General features: G+C 44.2%; 1 protein-coding gene across 4 annotated transcripts in view; it reads left to right on the forward strand.

The window, feature by feature from the left end:
* LTBP1 (latent transforming growth factor beta binding protein 1) overlaps positions 1 to 19779 on the forward strand; it is a 260003-nt gene that overhangs the window by 12629 nt on the left and 227595 nt on the right. For all 4 annotated transcript variants that reach the window (XM_056852318.1, XM_056852320.1, XM_056852321.1 and 1 more), the window contains exon 3: positions 7516 to 7804. In XM_056852318.1, coding sequence (XP_056708296.1) covers positions 7516 to 7804 — 289 coding nt within the window. The remainder of the gene's footprint in view (positions 1 to 7515; positions 7805 to 19779) is intronic.

Here is a 19779-nt window from a genome sequence, read left to right on the forward strand (position 1 = left end):
ATGCTTGCGTCCTACTTCTTGGCCTACATTTCTCTTGTTGTGTCTTGTTTTCCTAAGCATACGTTCCCTGAACAGATGAAGAAGAAAGCAAATAAATAAATAAAATAAAAATTCATCACATTATGATAGACTTCTGCCTTTTTGCCCTTAAAAAAAGATACACCTTTTACAAAGCTAGCTTTATTTCGCCTGTAGATGTAATACTGTTTGTTAGTAAGTGATTTGAATCTGTGGACTGTGCTATATTTTCCTGGATGTCTTCTCTCTTCAAATGAATGGGTTCGTATTTCATGCTGAAGCTTGGAAGCTTGCTGCTTATTTTGTAACTGAGAACCTTGACCCCTGAGTGGTATCAGGGCTCATACACATGTCAACCATCTAGCAATATGTGTAACAGGACAGGTTCACCAAGGGTTTCCTTAGCTTTCCTTTAGTCACCCGTAAACTATCCATAGCCTGATCTTATCTGATCTTGGAAACTAAGCAGGGGTGGTAATATTGGAAGAGAGACCACCAAGGAAGGCTCTGCAGAGGAAGGCACCTCTGCTTCTCATTTGCCTTGAAAGCCCCTTGCTGGGGTTTCCATAAGTTGGCTGTGAAGTGATGGCACTTTATGCAAAAGCGTGCACCCCACCCCCCATCCAGGTTGGGATAACTGAGAGCAGCAGCTGCAGGTTTACAAGTCTTCAGGCAGCCACTGATGACCCACTACATAATCTTATCCACTTTTATCTTTGCGAATATGTTGCATAGTTCTTAGGCAAATGTGAATTAGTGCCTAATTCCCAGAGCAATAAGCAAAGCTCCAATGGGGGCCATAGTAGCAAAAGGGAAGGGGTTAGGGAGGCAGAAGAGGCTTGTGATGCATGCATAGTTATTACTTCAGTAAGCTTGGATATTCCCCTTTGCTGCACCTTTCTGCTGCTGGCCATCATGCTCAAGTCATATTCGTGATTGAACAGAGGATGTGGAGTAATGGATTTAAACTAAGAGAAAAGCAATTCCACCTAAACATTAGGAAGAACTTTCTGACGGTGAGGGCTGTTCGACGGTGGAATGCGCTGCCTCGGAGGGTGGTGGAGTCCCCGTCTTTGGAGGTCTTTAAGCAGAGGCTGGATGGCCATCTGTCGGGAGTGCTTTGATTGTGGGATCCTGCATGGTGGAGGGTTGGACTGGATGGCCCTTGTGGTCTCTTCCAACCTTGTGAACTTGTGACAGGTAAGCCATCCTGTTACTTTGTTAATCAAGGATCATAATTTAATCTTAAGTTAATGCCACTTCAGCGTGAAACTTCTGAGTTGGGCATACATCTGTAGCATCTTCAAAAATAAAAAGTGGCTTTTTGATCAACATGAGGATGGCAGTCCATTTTTATCCTGAACTAAAATTGGAGCCCAGCATTTTATTAATGGATGATCTGTACCATTTGCTATTATAACTTCAGTAGAAGGGCAGCTGGGAATTGCTGTGAAGGCACAATGCAGGCTTTTCTCACCTGCTGTCAGTGATCGCATTAAAACAATTTGACTCATATTTCTTTTGTATGTGAATTAGGCATGCTGCTGCTTGTTTGTGATTTGAAAGCAGATGGTAAAACAGGACAGTTCTGTGTAATGTTTCATAGGCTTCATATATGTATACACACACACATATACACACACGCTCCTTTCTTAATGTATTTTGGAGTAACTAAATTAACAATTCAGCCAAAGGTAAATTAAGTTGTACAGAATTAAAACAACAAGGATATAATACATTCAGAGACTGCTAGCATGAGAATGTTTTCATTGTTAAACAGTACTATATACTTGCCTTAATCATAGACAGGTTGGTATTCATAAAAGCGAAGTCTTGGCCTAGCAGGCTTATTGTAATAGTCTACTACAACCTTCATCAAAGGAGATGTATGAACTACATTAAAACAAATTAGTGAGCTTATACTGGAGTGTGTGTGTGTGTGTGTGGGAAACTAGGACTTTGCTTGGATGTAGTATACTGTATTCAGCTATCAAATATATTGTTTGATGCTCCAAAGCAATAGACAATTGACGTTTATTTGTTTTTTCATTTCTGACTTGCCCTCCCTGTTAAAACCGGGCTCAGGGCAAGTCACAACATTGTGTGAAGGGACTGATTCTCCCCCCCCCCCCGCCCGGGTCTGAAGTATTTTGGGTAAGAGATCAGCTGACAAATCAGTGACAATATTACTTCGCCAGACCCTCTCAAGCATAGCTAGAAAGGCTTCAGCAGGGGACTTGAATGAAGCTAGCATCTCAAGCCGCCACATACTAATGCAATAAGCTCTTTTAATTCTCACCCAAGTTAATTGTTATGGCTTAGCAGGTGTTAGGCTTCTCTTGGCTTTGGAGGACTTGTCTGGCATGGCTAGTTCCTGACAGTATGTTCTATATGTTGAAAGACCCCTTGAGACAGGGAGGACAAAAGAACACTGAGGTTATAGTGTGTATTATTTGTTTGAGATCTGAAAACAATCTGATTGTTGGACACAACAATTGGTTCGTAGTCCAGATGGAAAGCGGCCTGCCAAATTCCTCTTACTGTGTAAAGCTGATTTCAAAGAGGGAAGTACACTTGATTTGTGTCCTCTTTTTCTTTCAGAATCGGACCAACATTTGAAAGTCTTTTTAACTGTTTTTTTTTTTTCTGTTCCTTGCCTGGGAGGAAAGATGTCTGTTTTCTAAAAGAAAAACACAATCTCAAGTAATAGATAGCATATAGGATTTTAAAAGAAATCATTAAGCACAGTTTTTACTTCAACCTTTTCAGATGTGCTGTTGATACAAGGGGAATCATGTAATACTTATGTAACACAACATTGATATCTCCCCTACCTGAGAGATGTGCAAGATTGAGCTGCTTGTTTCCTTACCACATTGTATCTTAAGCTGTTTTCATAAAAAACAATACTTTCTGGTGTTCAAAGTAAGTCCTTGACGTACATTAAGCTTTATAACAGCCCTGTAAAGTAGACCAGCATTACAGACTGAGGACTGAGAGAGGACTTGCTTCCCTGAGACTGCCTAGAGGGAATCTGGCTGCGGAGAGGTTTGAGCTGCAGCCCTCACCACTGATTGGTACGCATCAAATGAAAATGCCAGGCAGTGTTGTGGGTTAAGCTACAGTTTATTATTTATTTAAAGCTGAACTGGAATAATTTTTTATTTTTATTTTTTAATTTCATTAGTATTGGCACCCTAAGTGGCTTCTCCACGGTTTCATTAGTTCGACCTTCTATTGGCACTACCATCATACTTTGCTTTTTTTTGCCTGCTCGCTGTGCATGTGTCAGGAGATACCATTCAGCCACATCTTTCTCCCTACCCTGGTGAGCATGCTGGTTCAGATGACATTGAACACCAAGAGTGTTCAATGTGCACTTGGACTCGTTAGCTCCTTCCATCCACAGATGGTTCTGGGTGCTTTGTTGGTCATCACTGACTGATAAGCTTGTTCCTCAGCCAGTTCTGTTTGTCTCTTCTCAGGGCAAGTATCAGAGTACTGCCTTCTGCTGCCAAGATACTCCCTAGTGGCCCATGTATTGCCCACATCCAGGACTATGTTTTGTGATTGAGAAGGAGGTGAAGTTATTTAAACACTCCAGAATTGTCCTGAAAGGGTAGAGGATGCAGATAATTTCCTTTCTTGCTCTCCCTTTTTGCCTTTGGGTCTCCCACTGCATCCGTGTACAGGAGGCACACTTTGCATAGACACGTAATTATAGATAGGTGCTGTTGGCTTACAGGACTTTCCATGATGGTATGGGGGATAGAGTGTCAGACTAGGGGCCAAGCCAGTGCTTCTGTGTTGAGGGCTTTCCACTTTAAAAAAAAAAGGATTCCATTATTAGGCATGCAGAGACCTGATTTGTGTCAAGACATGATGTGAAGAGAGATGTTTTAAGCCTTTCTTCTCCACTATTATCTCAGTCTAAATGGCTGCATTGGGGCAAACCTACAGCTAGCTGAATTAGTGCCCATCTTTTTTGGGGAGAGGACTTGGTAAAGCACCTGGAGTCTACAATATGTGACTTCGGCTTGGTAGGGTCATAGTTGTGCAGGCCTGCCTTTGTGTGTTCTAGTCAGAATTCCCATGAAGCAGGCTTTTTGGGTGCTTGCTCTACACCGGCAGTGATGCGATCTATACAGCGGCACAAAAAATATGCAGCCTCCTATTCAGGATGTACAGGCATTTTTCCATGTCAGCCACCAGAAACACTGGTGGGGAGGAGAAACACTGGTGGGGTGTCTGCCTTGTTAGCCATGAGGTGGGAGGACTTCTTCCTGGCTCCGGTGCTTTCTCCCTCAGGCTCCCTCTCCCAGGTGTTCCCTCTAATTCCCTCTAATTCCTTCCCTCTCCTGGATGCTCCCTGTTTCCCTACTCCATTCACTCTCTGCAGCTGCGCTCTCGCTCTCCCTGGCCAGCTGGGCTTGCCCGTCTGCTCTGCCCAGTCAGGCTTCTGCCTCAGCTGCCTCTTCCTCTCATTGTTTGCTAGGACCTCTCCAGCCTCCATAGATCCCTTGTTGCCCTGAGGTGGGTATTGTGAGGTCTGGCTGTCTTTGTGGCATGGTTGTGTGTGTGGGGGGAAGTCTCAGCGCCGTGCTGATGCCGGACAGACAGAGAGAGGGAGAGCATGTGCGTGCGCTGCTGAGGACCTGTGAGTAATGCCCGCATGTTGACTCAAAACTTGTGGTTTTGGGGCCATTATGGTTTTTGGAATTCCAGATACTCACCCTGTAGTCAAATGTGGACTCATCTGTAGATACATAAATCCATGGACTGGACCTACACTGACTAAAAACAGAAAGTTGTAAGTAATAGCAGAGTCAGTGTCAGACTGGAGAAAAGAAAGCTTCTCCTGATCACTAAAACAACTAATCTTAGGTAAAAAAAGAGGCAAGAAATTTACATCTGGTTTCATGGTACAAAGAACAATACAACATGTAATGGGGGCGGTCCTAGATTTCTGCAAATACATAAGCGAGAGGCCGTCGGGATTTGGGCATAGCATCCGAATAGGTAGCAGGTAAATATTTATTTGTAGATAGCCAAAGGCCTTTACAAGGTATATTAAATGCTTCCGAATAACATAGCTTTTGGCACGGTCTGAAGTCTTATTGCTGTAAAAGCGGCTCTAAGCTTGAAAGCAGAAATATTGGATGGATAACGGGCTCTTTCATGGTTCCTATTAAATAACTTAAACCAGGGGGAAAATTTAGACAGTATTTGTATTAGATTTAAATTTATTTTTGTACTTGATTTGAACTGTTTTCTTGTTGAATCTGATTTGATTTTGTCTACTTGATTGTGATGGCCTTTGGCTATATACAATAAATCTCTACCTACCTACCAGATAGTTCTGCAAACTTGGCAGACTCCCCAGGTTTGCAGAAAAATCTGAAAACATTTAAAAATACACTGGGGGTTTAAATCCCCCTAAAACAAAAGTTTGCTGGAGGTAAAGGGAAGATGACTGGGGAAGGCACTGGCAAACCACCCCGCAAACAAAGTCTGCCTAGTAAACATTAGGATGTGACGTCACCCCATGGGTCAGGAATGACCCGGAGCTTGCACAGGGGGCCTTTACCTTTTAAAACAAAAGCATTGTCTGCATATGCACAGACGATGCACCTACCTCTGCCTGCTCCTCTGTGAGTGGTCCTGATTAGCGCAGGTGGCAGGGATGACAGTGGGGTGTGTGGGGGGGCAGGGGGGGCTTAGTGGGCCCAGCAGCAGCAGTAATGGGGGGAAGAAGGCAGTTGTGCCAGCCCCAGCAGTGTAGGCCAGGAGTCGCACTGGGCCTGTTGGCGATGGGGGAGTGGCCAGGAGCTGCAGTAGCCCCAGCCACAGTGATGGTGGGGGAGAAGGAAGGGATCCCCTGTGACTATTGCAGGCCCCTGCGTGTATCTTCTAAATTAGTGATACTTTTAAATGAGATCATGTCCTTATAGAAATATGATGTAATTCATGAAGGGAGGCTTGAGTCTTTTTGTTAGTATGAAAACCAGGCAGCTTATCTGTGTATTTACTGCAGAGATCAACACTTGGCTTACTTCATCTATTGTACTATACCTGCTATGACACACACCCCTTTCAACCACTTCAATATCCCACTCTCTCAGCCCACCTATATATGCTGAGGGAAAAGCGTTGGCCTGAGTCTATTTGTGAGGAGATTATTTTCCTTCTCCTCCAGTCCCACACCAGTATTTACCTCGGAGAGAAACAGGACACAAGAGGCTTTTTAACTTAGACAGACAAAACAGGGAAGTTTATTGAACAGAACTCACAGAGATTGATTTTCAAGGAAAAGGCAGAATTTGGAGGGGAAACTCGGAGTCAGATTTATATACGCAAGATTATTTCAGAGAAATAGCTTAGATGTTTCTTTCACTCAAGTTCCTTTCGTGCTTAGTTTCAGGCTTAGTTCTATCCCTCAGAACTGTTACTCGGAATCAGCTTCAAGCTTAGTTCTGTCCCCCCAGAAATGTTATTCAGGTTCAGACTCTCAGTCTCTGTCCCCAGCCTAGCTCTCTCTCTCTCTGACCACCCCACCTCAGTGGCTGTAATCCTCCACACCTCCCTGCTACCGGAATAGCTCTACCTCAGAGACTAATTCCCCTTTGTGACCTGAGAATGGGCCCTCTCTAACCCAATTCTCACTCCTGTCACTATCACAGGTTGTGTGTGTCAATAGCTTTGGCTTTAACAGAACCCCTCAGGTTCACAGAGTACAGCCTGGCTTCCGCTCAGTCTCGCTACCGAGCTTCCAATCTATCACAGCCCCCTCTCAGGCTGGTCCCAATCTTTCGACTACTTTCACAGCCTCTTCTCAGGCTGGGTCCCAAGCTTCGAATGCTTTCTGTGTCTCAGAGCTGAGTGTCAGCTCTCTGGCTCTGCCCACGCTTGGTCTGTCAGCTCTTGCTGCAGATTGACCCCTTATCCGTCACACCTGCACTTTTCTAAATGGAGACATTTGGGGCAGGGCCATGGCATCTGCTTGGCATGCAGAAGGTCTCAGGTTCAATCCACGGCATCTCCAGTTAAAGGGACTAGGCAAGTAGGTGATGTGAAAGACCTCTCCCTGAGACCCTGGAGAGCCACTGCCGGTCTGAGTAGACAATGCTGACTTTGATGGACTGAGGGTCTGATTCAGTATAAGGCAGCTTCATGTGTTCATGAAAGCACTTAATTTATCACAACAGATACTTTCAGGTTACAAATATGCATATAATAAGCCAGTACGGAGAGCCTGATTTGGGGCCATGAACCTGCAGACTATGCATGCAGTGTAGACAAGTGAATCTCCACATCAGTATCAGCAGCATAACTACAACCAGTTAATATCTGCTAACGTACTTTTAATTGATACCATTTAACCTCATAATTTAATGTTAAGGGATATGTTTTGCCTGAAAAACCCTTTAATGGTTATTTTGTGTTATGGAGAATTTTTAATTGTTCCATTCATTATTTCTTTATAATCTTTCCCCTTAGCTAACTGTTCGCCACCATGCCAAAATGGGGGGATGTGCCTGCGACCACAGCTCTGTGTGTGTAAACCAGGGACAAAAGGTAGCGCTTGTGAGGATGCTACAAAGCAAGAAACCACTTCCCCTGGGGGACCAGGCCCTGTGACTCCGCCATGGCCTATTCCTCAGCGGTCTCTTCAGCAGACCTACTCAAAGAAAGTGCAGTTCCAACAGAAGGCCAATCCCATGGCCCAGATGACTTTCACCCTCAAGCAGAAACCCTCTGGCAGATTACCACAGCAAATGCAGTCACAGTAAGTCTTTTTGCCTTTTTTTGAAAAAAACAAGGTCACTCAGCATTTAAAAAATCTATACAGCAACTCAAGACAAAGATGAGGAGTTGGCTGGACACTGTCAGAAGTCATCTAATCATTTTTCAATAGTCCGAACTAATTGTGCCTCTGGGACTGTCAGCCACCCTTTGTGCTTTTACAGTGTTGTTTTGCTATTTTAAAAGTATCTGCCTGTTAGGTGCTGTTATCAAAGGCTAACACAATCAGAGGAAATAGACTCCTTGGGGGAAGCAGTAAAGGTTACTGTAAACAAAACTGCACTGAATATATATACACTGAACAATTAATGACTAGTTATCTCCCCTTTGGTGACTTGTTTACTTATTCTGATCTCAGGTGTTGCATATAACTGTTTCAAGCTAGGTGGGAGGGGTATTTTTTCTCTTTGTTCGTATATTTTAAACTGATTCTTTTGAAGTCGTTCAGTAGACTTTCAGAGGCAGCCCTTGGGCTTCAATCTGGATTTTAAGTAAGGGGTTGATTTTTTAAACATTTTGGTATGTAAACTGTTATTTTAAGCTGTCAGTGGTCTATTTTATGACATATGTTTTTATGTTGAACTAGGGGTTTTTCAGTGATGGATTTTAATTAATGCATTTTGTTTTTATCATTTTTATTTTGTAAGCTGCCTTGGGCAGGTTCCTGGAGAAGAAGCATAAATATGTTCTAAATAAACAAATAAAATACATTTACAGACTTTGAATTGGAAAGTCGTGGACTATAGAAGAATAGGTTTGAACAGGCTATGGAAACCTAAGCACCTCCATCCAAAAACGAATGATTATCAGCCCATTCCTGGGTGTGTGTCGCTAGGCAGCACCCTGGGTTGTCGCTGCATCACTGCCTCCTAAACAGCTTCCAGCCCCGTGCTGAAGCCAAAACCGTGCCATTTTCCTCCAAGCCCCTTGGAACTGCTCCATAGCATTCCACGGGGCTATGCCATCATTTTCAGTGGTGTAAACCAGAGTACTGGCAGAGGGAGCATTCCCAGCTCAAAAGGGCATAGGAAACTGCCTGAAGGCAGCTCCTCCCCCGGGAATGCCCCCATCAATGACAGCATGATGGCCCATGACAGAAAAATGTGGCAGCGGTCACACTGGTGCTTGTGCGGGGCACAGCCATGTGGCTCCCCTGCGGTAGCATGAGTTCACCTACGGCAGCGGGTTAGCCCATCTGGATGGCATAAGTGACACAAGTGGTCACAGGGGTCACACCTCCTCCTCACCCCTTTCAGCCCCCCTTTCAGGAATGGGCTGTATAGGATTGTATTATGTGGCTTTTTTGTGTTTTTAGGATGTGGACTGATTCAATCCATGTTGCAGCTTGTTGCGTTATAGAGAACTTTTGTGATTATTTTACCATGTGGCAAAATCGCACATACAGGTGCATAGTAAAACTGTCAAACTGCGTCACCGTTGCATGTAAGCAGAAGCAGTTATGTGAGAATCAGCCCTTGATAATTTCTGCGAAGAAAGTCCCAGGTTTAATCTGTGGTGTCCCCTGTTGGATGTTTTCATGTAGTGGATGCATGCAGGCGTTTTGATCCTCTGCAAAGAGGAGTTCCTTTCATCTACAGTTTTCCCCCCCCTTTCAAATGTCATATTAACAACTTATGCTTAGCTTCAGTTCTTTTTGTTAGACTTCTGGTTGGTTCTTCAGCCCAAATCCTATTTCATTGTTTATTGATTGTCTCACCTTGTTGATTGTATTGACTCACTCTGTGTAATCCACCTTGAGTCCCAGTGAGAAAGGCGGACTATAGAGAATGTAAATAAATAAAAATAAATAAATATGCCCCCCCTACTCAAGGTTTATACAAGTAGGTTCAATTGAAATGAATAGAATTTGAATTCTGTGTGTCAGCCTTAGGATTTACAGACTGATTAACCAAGACTCCAATCCTTTCCCAAGTTGCTAAGTCTGTAGTGGAGAAAGGAAAGCAAGGTTTTCCTTCGAATCTTGAGTGAGGGGAAATGATTGTCCTTAAATCAGATGCTATATTGAACTGATTTTCTCTCTCAAATAAATGATCGTAGTAATAATGAAACTAACATTTAAAAAAATACTAGACATAGAGGATTTATTTTGATAATAGTTCCTTTTACTTGCAGTGAGATCTGGAACAGATGGTGCACACTTATTCCTTGACCTCCTTTCTTTCCCTCTCGCCACACACAGAAGGTACCATGAAAGGAGACCCTACATTCATATCTATACAGACTTTCCTGGTTACATTATATATACAGTGGGAGCTGCAAAGAAATGAGTGTGAGCACAAAACCCCAGAGAAGATATAAATAACTGACCCAGACTTGAGGACTAGGGTTTATGTATTGTGCTTGTTGGGACTTAAGGAAAGGAAGTTAAACATTAGCAAAACAATAAATATGGAAGTCATTGTAAATAGTAGCAGTGAATGCTAGATATCAGCATAATGATATACATATAGTTTTAATTTTCAATTCTCTACTTTCCCCCCCCCCTTTTTTTCCTCACCTTACAAGGTGGTAGTATCATTTACACCAAAACTGTACAATATCCGTGTATTTATCCACCTTTATTTTTCCCTACCCTTTTTTCCTTCTGTACCCACTTTACGTTAAAATTAATAAAAATATTTATTAAAAAAAAAGGAAAGGAAGTTTTCTCAGAATTGAATTGAATTAAATTAAAATGGATTAAAATAGAACAGTATAATTAATGTTAGACATTTGTTAGTTCGGTATTTCTTAGTGCATTCATATCCATGGAATTTAAAAATGTGCAGATGTGCTCTATCTAACTAACATTGATTATTTATACTTGGAAATTCTCCAGTTGTTTCCCAGCTTGATTCAGACCTGTCGGCTCCCATGTATTTCAAAGGCCTGACATTCAATTTCATGAGGGGAGAAGACACTAGGAAACAGCCCATTTGGTGGTTCCAGACTGGCCAGTGTTCCAGACAACAACGATGTACTCTTCTGAGTTGCTACTGAAACTTCTAAAATATTGTAGAATATTCTGGAAACTAGTAAGGTCCAAAAGCCATCTTAACGGGTCTACCACTTCTTTTGATGGCTTCAGCAGATAATGTTCAGATCATGGCAAAGGTCCACAACCTCAGACGAGATCAGTAATCTCCTTCATGGTGCAGAACTAGGATCCAATAGATGCCTGGGCTTTTTCATGTGTTGTGCCCAGTAAACATAGGACAGTCCCATAATTGTCATGGAAGCCATGAAGACTTGGCCAGACCCACCCCAACTAGGTGTACATGGTGTGAATATTGAAAACCACAGGACAATCTACCTAGGGGTTTCCAACAGCAGGCTGAAGACCACTTCCACCAGCTCTGCCTAGGAACCCTCCTGAGAGCCATGTAGACGTGAGAGAGTACAATCAAAGGTGCTCATTGTCTGCACCAGGAATCTATAGAGAAGGACTCTCCAACTTGTCTATCCAGCTGAAGTTGATGGACTGCAAACCTGGCTGGTGATGATATCTGTTTACTACAATCATCCAGATGGTTTTATATGCAGGAGTATTTAGATATTATTTCTAAGAAACCTGAAATCGAGGTGGTAAAAAATAGGAATCCCTTCACCTACATGCTACAGGATTGGTTGGAGATTAGACAGTGGGGAAGTCCATGATTCCTCCCATGTTATTTAACACTCCCATGCCGTCTTAACTACTGGAATACCAGAACCAAGCAGTGAAACTTTACAGGTAGTACCCACTAATTAATCTCTTCCTACTAAATTGGAAAAATACAAACAAAAATACAAGACATTCCAAGAGAAAATAACCATAAATAACCAAATGGCGAAAGACATGCTGGAAGGATGAAGTCTTCTGGCATCAACCATGTCTTTAGTTGAAATTGTGGTGTTCTGTTCTTAAAAGCATGTGCCTAACTCAAAAATTGTTTTATTATATCCATAGTATCCAACTTGGCCCTGACCTGGATGGCCCAGGCTAGCCTGATCTTGTCAGATCTCAGAAGCTAAGCAGGGTCAGCCCTGGTTAGTATTTGGATGGGAGACCACCAAGGAATACCAGGGTTGCTATGCAGAGGAAGGCACTGGCAAACCACCTCTGTTAGTCTCTTGCCATGAAAACCCCAAAAAGGGGTCGCCATAAGTCGGCTGCGACTTGACAGCACTTTACACACACCCACAGTATCCAACTTGAGGGCAGACTTATAGAACACATGACATTGCTGGCCCGTTTTCAAAAGAATTCTTTGCTAGCCTGTATGCTATAATAAACTTTATTGTAATCCTGTCACATTTATTATATGCTGATCATATGATATTGTGTTTTCGTTAGCAGTGTTTCTTTTGGATCTGTGAACTGAAATGTTCTCCTGTTAAGGAATGCCTTTGCTGGTGGAGCAGAAAAGAAAAAGCAGGAGAGGGGCAGTGCCCAAAATTCAATATTTATTTATACATTCAGTGGGAGATAAATCATTTATGAAGATTCTGAAATGTAAGAGCAACACAGTACTCGCACTTACTATTATGCTGTTGGGCAGTAGGTGGCAAACTTTTCTTTTCTTTTTCCTTTATATTTATTTTAATATTACAGATTGCCAAAATCTGAAGAGGGTTGTTTGAGTTCCTTGGAAGATGTCATTTCTTGGTGGTGCATTTCTGAATCACCTATTTTTGTTCATTGTGTATATGACTTATTTGAACACTCATTTGGGACTTTCCCTCTGGAGGAATGTGAATAAATGCATAGATTATTATTTCTGTGCTTTCTGGGTTTAAGCAAAAGATTACTATTATGACCAATGCATTACAAACAAAAAGAATATCTGCCAAGGATAATACTAATTCGTTTGTAGCATGGGACCTTGTCATATATCTCTACCCTATCAAGAGAATCACCCTGTGAATGCACAATTACCCCTTTATCACGTTTCACCTCCCGCAGACAAAATGCTTTCCAGTTCTTGGCTGAAGAAAGCTAAAGTTCCCCTTAAGAAGCAGCATCATACTCATTACAAAACAAGAGACAGAAAGAAAATATAAACATGAATCAGTAGTGGAAAGTTTCTGGTAGCTTCTGAATGCTAGAGTCCCCCCTCCCCATTTTGGTGACGTATTTTTCTTGCTTCGGCCCCTCTGGTTACAATGTCCCACTTGCAATCAGAGGGCATTTTGGGGCTTTTCAAAGCCAGTAATTGTTAAGATTGCTATAACAATATAATGATCTAATGCCACAATTTATTAATTCCTCTATGGGCTGAACTAGATATGTGTCAAAATGGCCCTGGGGGTACTTGTTGCCCCATTGTGCAATACTCCATGTGCATCTCCACAGCAGGGCAGTTAGTGCCTACTGGGGCAGTTTTGGCTTAGGAAAATGGTGTGGGGGGAGCCTGTTGTCCTCTGCACTGTGATTCTGATCTGAATCAGGCCCCGTTGCGTTTGGAAACTTTGTTTGCAGACAGTAATAGGTGGCTGTAACACAGTACAGGTTGGGTTGGGGACCCACCCCACCCCTGACCTGTTATGTGCCAAATATCATGTCTATTTCAGCCCTGAATTCCCAGCTTTCACTTACTTTTTCTGAAATGAAAGCTGGGAATTCAGGAGAACTAGTAGATCATGACAATAGATCGTTACAACATTATTGCGTTATCATTTCCACTAATTATTAGTCTGATAGGACAAAAGGGGTTTCTGGACCCCTTCTTTCCCATGGCAATTGAAACAGCTTCTCTAGTACTTAAAAAGCATTTCACGGTTGGTCAAAATAGACTTGGTACAGAGATGGCTGTAGTGAAAATGTAGTTCTGATTTTATAAGAGGTGGCAAAAATGAAAGGTAACCTTTCAATTAAAAAAGATTTCATGATAAGTTGTCTTAACCTTACTTCAGTATATCAAAAGGGCATTTCAGGATGCTCATTATGACCTTTAAAAGGTCATTACAGCCTAAAACCCATACAACTAAAGGACCATCTCCTCCTGTGTATCCCCATGTGCCTACAGTCCTTAGATGCTATGAATTGGCTGTTCCTCCAATTAAAGTAGCCTGTTGTCAACCAAGACCCTCCATTATAGTTCCTACTTTGCAGAATGGGCTCCCTGAGGATATAAGGGAAAGGCTGCAATCCTGAAGGGGGGGGTGCAAAGCTCCTTAGAAGTCAGCGTGACCCCACGCTGGCGTAAGTGCCCATTTATCCTGGTATAATGGGCACTTATGCCACCCCGGGGGGTAAAAATGCAGGCACTGGGGAGCCACAGAGCTATGCCGCATCCGCCAATGCAACAAGCAGGAAATTCCCAGAAGGGAAAGCCCACACTGACGTGAGGGGCGTACCTGGGGGCGGAGCTGCCTTTAGGCAGCTTCCTAACCCCTTCGCCCTGGCAATGCCCCCTATTGCAGCGGCGTTGCTGCACCTTTTTTGTTGGTGCAGCCTCGCTGTTTTCAAGGGGGCAATTTTGGGTTTTTTTGTTTTTCTTTGAGTTTATTTTCCTTTTTTGCGCCTGGGAAGCCTCTGAGGAGGCAGCAGGGCTGTGCCACTCTCGGCCACTGCCTAACTGCCCCCCCTTCAGGAATGAGCTGAAACTGCCATTTTTAGAAATGTTCAGGAGGCGCTGCAAGTCTACTTTTAGTGGGGTATAAATTGCAGACATCTTTCGAGGGTTAGTATTTATCTGGGATTTTATTTGTTAGTTTTAAATTGTGATATTTTGATAATGACTTGTAAGCTATCTTGAGCCATGAGGAAAGGTGTGACATAATGTTTTAATGAACGTCTACTGGGCAAATTTTATTTAACTTTGATGATGATGAATCATCTAAAATGTTTTCAGTTGGGTGATGGCCCTAATTCAGTTATTCATTTCCTGGTGGCTGGATTAAATTATTGATTCTTCAAAGGAAAGTGTTACAAAGGCGTCCGCCTGCACAGAGACAATGAAGACTGAAACCTTCCTCATATACCTTTTTATTTTAACTTTGGTAGACTTCCTGTTGTAGACAAAGCATTAATTGATACAGAATTATTTGGAAATGCCTGCTAATAAAGTTCAAAGTCAGTTTTTCTTTTTGATGCTGAAAGGGGCTGAGAGCCTGAAAGCTGCTATGTAATTGTTGCCAAGTTGTTTGACATATTGCAAATTCGGCGGTGGCTTTCTCCTTTTGATAATATTCCCAATGTTCTAAAATAGTGGACATTCATAGATGGTTTTATACCTAATTCAATATTTTGTCTAATGTGCCGTGTACAGTACAGTTGGTATATGTCATACCCAGTAACAAGAATCTGTTCTTTATTAATAATCTTTATTTCATAAACTGCCTTAGACGGCTAGAAAACAGTCAGTGCATATGTTTTTGGATTTTATGGATTGTGTATTGTGCCAAAGACTGTCTAGTGTCCAAAGACATATTCAGAGTTTACTATAATGTGACTATTCATTCTGTGTTTGTTACTGTGCAAAGCATTCTTCTATTCATTAGGTCAATTTGAAAACTCAATTCATACTCAAATTCTTTGTTCTGCTGTCTGTTGTAATCTCGCAATAGCAACAATTCTGGTTTATTTTGGACAATTTTGTGGGTTTTTCTTTTTTCATTTTGGGGGTTGTTTCAGGACACTCACTTATTAACATATTTGGGGTTGTTTCAGAGAACTAATCACAAGGGGTTGGATTCAGTGGGAAATTTCCACTGACCGGGGTGGGGGGGATTTTTTCCAGTTCCCCTTTCTTGCAGCAGATCTCCAGCTGACCCCTCCTGCTGTTCCTTAAGGTCTGCTGACCCACAAGAGCAGCATTTCAGAGAACATTTCAGTTGTAGTTAGAGGGGGGAGGCAGATAAGTTCTACCTTGCTGACAAAAATGTGTTCTGTCAACAGAGGTTCCATTTCCCTTTTAGGCTTTCATTCTTTTTAGTCTCCATTCTCTTTCTCCTTTCTTCCCCACAGGTTTTTCTTTGTCTACCGTATATACCCGTGTATAAGCCGACCCGCGTATAAGCCGAGGTGCCTAATTTCTCCCCAAAAATGGGGGAAAATTAGGCACCCGCGTATAAGCCGAGGGTCGGCTTATAACCCCTCCCTCCCCCGCAGGCTTACCTGGGCTCCCGGCGCAGGAGCAAGCGGCGCGGTCCTGGCGGTGGCGGCGGCACGACCGGGAGAGGGCCAGGGCAGCCTCCCTGGAGCTGCAGAAGGCCGCCCCAGGCTGCTCTCGGCCGCCAGAAGCGGCGGCGCGGCCGGGCGAGGGCCGGAGCAGCTGCCCCAGGCCGCCCCAGGCCACTCTCGGCCGCCAAAAGCGGCGGCGCGGCCAGGCGAGGCCGGGGCCGCCGCCCCAAACCGCCCCAGGCTGCTCTCGGCCGCCAGAAGCGGCGGCGCGGCCGGGCGAGGGCCAGAGCAGCCGCCCCAGGCCGCTCTCGGCCACCAAAAGTGGCAGCGCGGCAGGGCGAGGGCCGGAGCAGCCGCCCCAGGCCGCTCTCGGCCGCCAGAAGCGGCGGCGCGGCTGGGCGAGGGCCGGAGCAGCCGCCCCAGGCCGCCCCAGGCCACTCTCGGCCGCCAAAAGCGGCGGCGCGGCCGGGCGAGGGCCAGAGCAGCCGCCCCAGGCCGCTCTCGGCCACCAAAAGTGGCAGCGCGGCCGGGCGAGGACCGGAGCAGCCGCCCCAGGCCACTCTCGGCCGCCAGAAGCGGCGGCGCGGCCGGGCGAGGGCCGGAGCAGCCGCCCCAGGCCGCCCCAGGCCGCTCTCGGCCGCCAGAAGCGGCGGCGCGGCCGGGCGAGGGCCGGGGCAGCCTCCCTGCAGCTGCAGGAGGCCGCCCCAGGCCGCTCTTGGCACCAGGAAGCGGCGTGGGCCCGGCGGCGGCGGCAGTAAGTTCCCCCCTCCCTCCTCCTCCCTCTTCCCTCCTCCCTCCTCCCCCCTCCCCTACCCTACCGTATTGACCCGCGTATAAGCCGAGTTCGGCTTTTTCAGCCCTTTTTTGGGGCTGAAAAACTCGGCTTATACGCGAGTATATACGGTATTTGTATTCCTCTTCTGCAATTATTTTTGCAAACTGAGGAGGGAGGTATTGCGTTTGGTTCCGCCTCCTGCAGCAGCCATTTTGGGGTGGCGCACAACACCTCCTCTCAAAATTCCAAAAGTGCCTAGAGGCTCAGAACTGTTAGGGGCTCCTGACATATACTAAACAAGGGCTCCTTGCTAAAAGCTTCAAAAAGGGAATAAGGAAAAAGGAGCATGCCGAATATATTAGGTGCTGTGAAACACAGGCAGGATGGTGCTGCTGCTGTTGTTTTGTTTGTGGGCTTCCTAGAGGTACCTGGTGGCCACTGTGTGAACAGACTGCTGGACTTGATGGGCCTTTGTCTGATCCAGCAGGGCTTTTCTTATGTTCTTAATTGTTGCCTGAGAAGATAACCATATAGAAACAATCTGGGCCAATACCTCAGTTAAGGGAACTGGGTACAAGTACCACTGTTCTCTTGATGCTCAAACCCCAAGTACTAAGATTTTGCTGCGCAATGTATTTCCCCCCTCCCATTGTACCAAAAGGGCATGTGGCATTCCATCTCCTCTTATAGAAATGTTCTTATGGTTAGTTATGCAGTACCTTAAACTGGGCACCTGCCAAGCAATCTGCCATAGCTAGTTAAGAGGTGAAGGAAATGCTGAAGTCGAAACATGGTGAGATTTACAATGCATTCCTTGTTGAGACATGGAAGAGAAATTAGGTGGAAAGTAAAAATACCTCCATTTTTATTCAGGGCCAGATTAATTACAATGGGAATGCTAAAACCTAGAGTTGCATTCTGCAGACGGTAACATTGTCATAGCAGAAATAGGTAGAAAAAAACGCTCCATTTCTGAAGTTACTTTGAAGAAGAAGAGTTGGTTTTTATATGCCGATTTTCTCTACCTTTATTAAGGAGAATCAAACCGGCTTTCAATCTTCTGCCCTTCTTCTCCCCTTGTGAGGTAGGTGAGGCTGAGTTCGAAGAAAACTGACTAGCCCAAGGTCACCCAACTGGCTTCATGTGTAGGAGTGGGGAAACCAAACCGATTCATCAGATTAGAGTCCGCCGCTCATGTGGAAGAGGGGGGAATCAAACCCGGTTCTACAGATTAGAGTCGACTGCTCTTAACCACTACACCACACTGGCCCTCCTACACCTAGAACTCTACAGTTGATTCTATCTTTTCTGTCCAGTAGGGCACTGAATTGTGATTAAAGATGCCCCATAAAACTTGGTGTATGGAGTACCAGAAGGGTCAGTGCTGTCACCGCTCTTATTTATCATCTGCATGAAGTCACTGAGTGAGAGGCGTGTGGGTTGGGTCCCATCAAATTGTTGATGAAACCTAGCTCTATATTTCATTAACAAGAATATCCAGGAGCAGCCACCTCTGCCTGTGGTTAAGTAGACAAGAGTACACAAATTGAAAATGAATTGAGATGGAGGTGATGCTATTGGGGGATTACCAGTGTACTGAAGGCGATACATCTACCTATAATAATCACAAAAATCACAAAATCACACAAGGTTGGAAGACACCACAAGGGCCATCCAGTCTAACCCCCTGCCGTGCAGGATCCCACAATCAAAGCGCTCCTGACAGATGGCCATCCAGCCTCTGCTTAAAGACCTCCAAAGATGGGGACTCCACCACCTTCCGAGGCAGCGCATTCCACCGTCAAACAGCCCTCACTGTCAGAAAGTTCTTCCTAATGTTTAGGTGGAATCGCTTTTCTCTTAGTTTAAATCCATTACTCAGTGTCCTAGTCTCTGAAGCAGCCGAGAACAAACTAGTTCCCTCATTAACATGGCATCCCTTCAAATATTTAAACATGGCTATCATGTCACCCCTTAACCTTCTTTTCTCCAGACTAAACAAACCCAGCTCGTTAAGTCTCTCCTCATAGGGCATAGATTCCAGACCTTTTACCATTCTGGTCACCCTCCAACTTATCAACATCCTTCTTAAATTGTGGAGCCCAAAAGTGGACACAGTATTCCAAATGAGGTCTGACCAATGCAGAATGCAGTGGTAGTATTACTTCCCTCGATCTAGACGCAATACTCCTATTGATGCAGCCCAGAATTGAATTGGCCTTCTTAGCTGCCATATCACACTGTGGACTCATATTCGGTTTATGGTCCACTAAGACTCCCAGATCTCTTTCACATGTACTGTTGTCAAGCCAACTATCTCCTATCCTGTACCTTATGTTGTTTCTTCCTAGGTGAAGTAAGAAACAACATAAGGTACAGGATGGGAGATAGTTGTGTTATGCCTACAACCAGCCATGTTTCTTGAGAAGCAGGTAGTGACTGTGGCATTTACATCTTGGTTGAGGGCTTGGTTCCCTTCTAGGCTGACCTGACTTTGCTACACTGTTCCATGCATCAGTAATTCAGTAACCTGGAGCTTCTCTTGAAGGTAATTTTGAAGTGTTACCGAGTATTCCCTGAAGAGTCAGTTGAGCTTTTGGCAAAGAAGCTCCTATTAGGAGAATCATAGAGTTGGAAGGGACCACCAGGGTCATGTAGTCCAACCCCCTGCAGAAGATCCTCAGTTTTTGCTCCAAACTGCCAAATTCTGCGCTGTTGCTATTGAAATACACAGAATTTTATTAGAGAATGATTGTTAAAATATTGTAAATATTTTTAAATTTTAAGGAGATAATTGTAATCAGGGTTGTTTTTATTGATTTTACACCTTTATTTGTATGGGCAGCCTGTGATTCTGCGGTGCAAAACTATTTGAGTCTGGACATTTTGATGTGTTGGCATGTGATTGGTCTTCAGTTTACCGTATTAATAAATTAGATTAGATTTGATTTGAAGTGTTACCGAGTACAGAACACTCCTGCCTGCCTCTTGTCTGGTTGTAGCCATTGCTAACACATTCTTGTGTCAGTTATATGATTATTATTATTTGGTCTGTAGGCATTATTGGTGGGGTTCC

Source organism: Euleptes europaea, chromosome 7 (assembly GCF_029931775.1).
Source record: "Euleptes europaea isolate rEulEur1 chromosome 7, rEulEur1.hap1, whole genome shotgun sequence".
Classification (NCBI taxonomy): Eukaryota; Metazoa; Chordata; class Lepidosauria; order Squamata; family Sphaerodactylidae; genus Euleptes; species Euleptes europaea.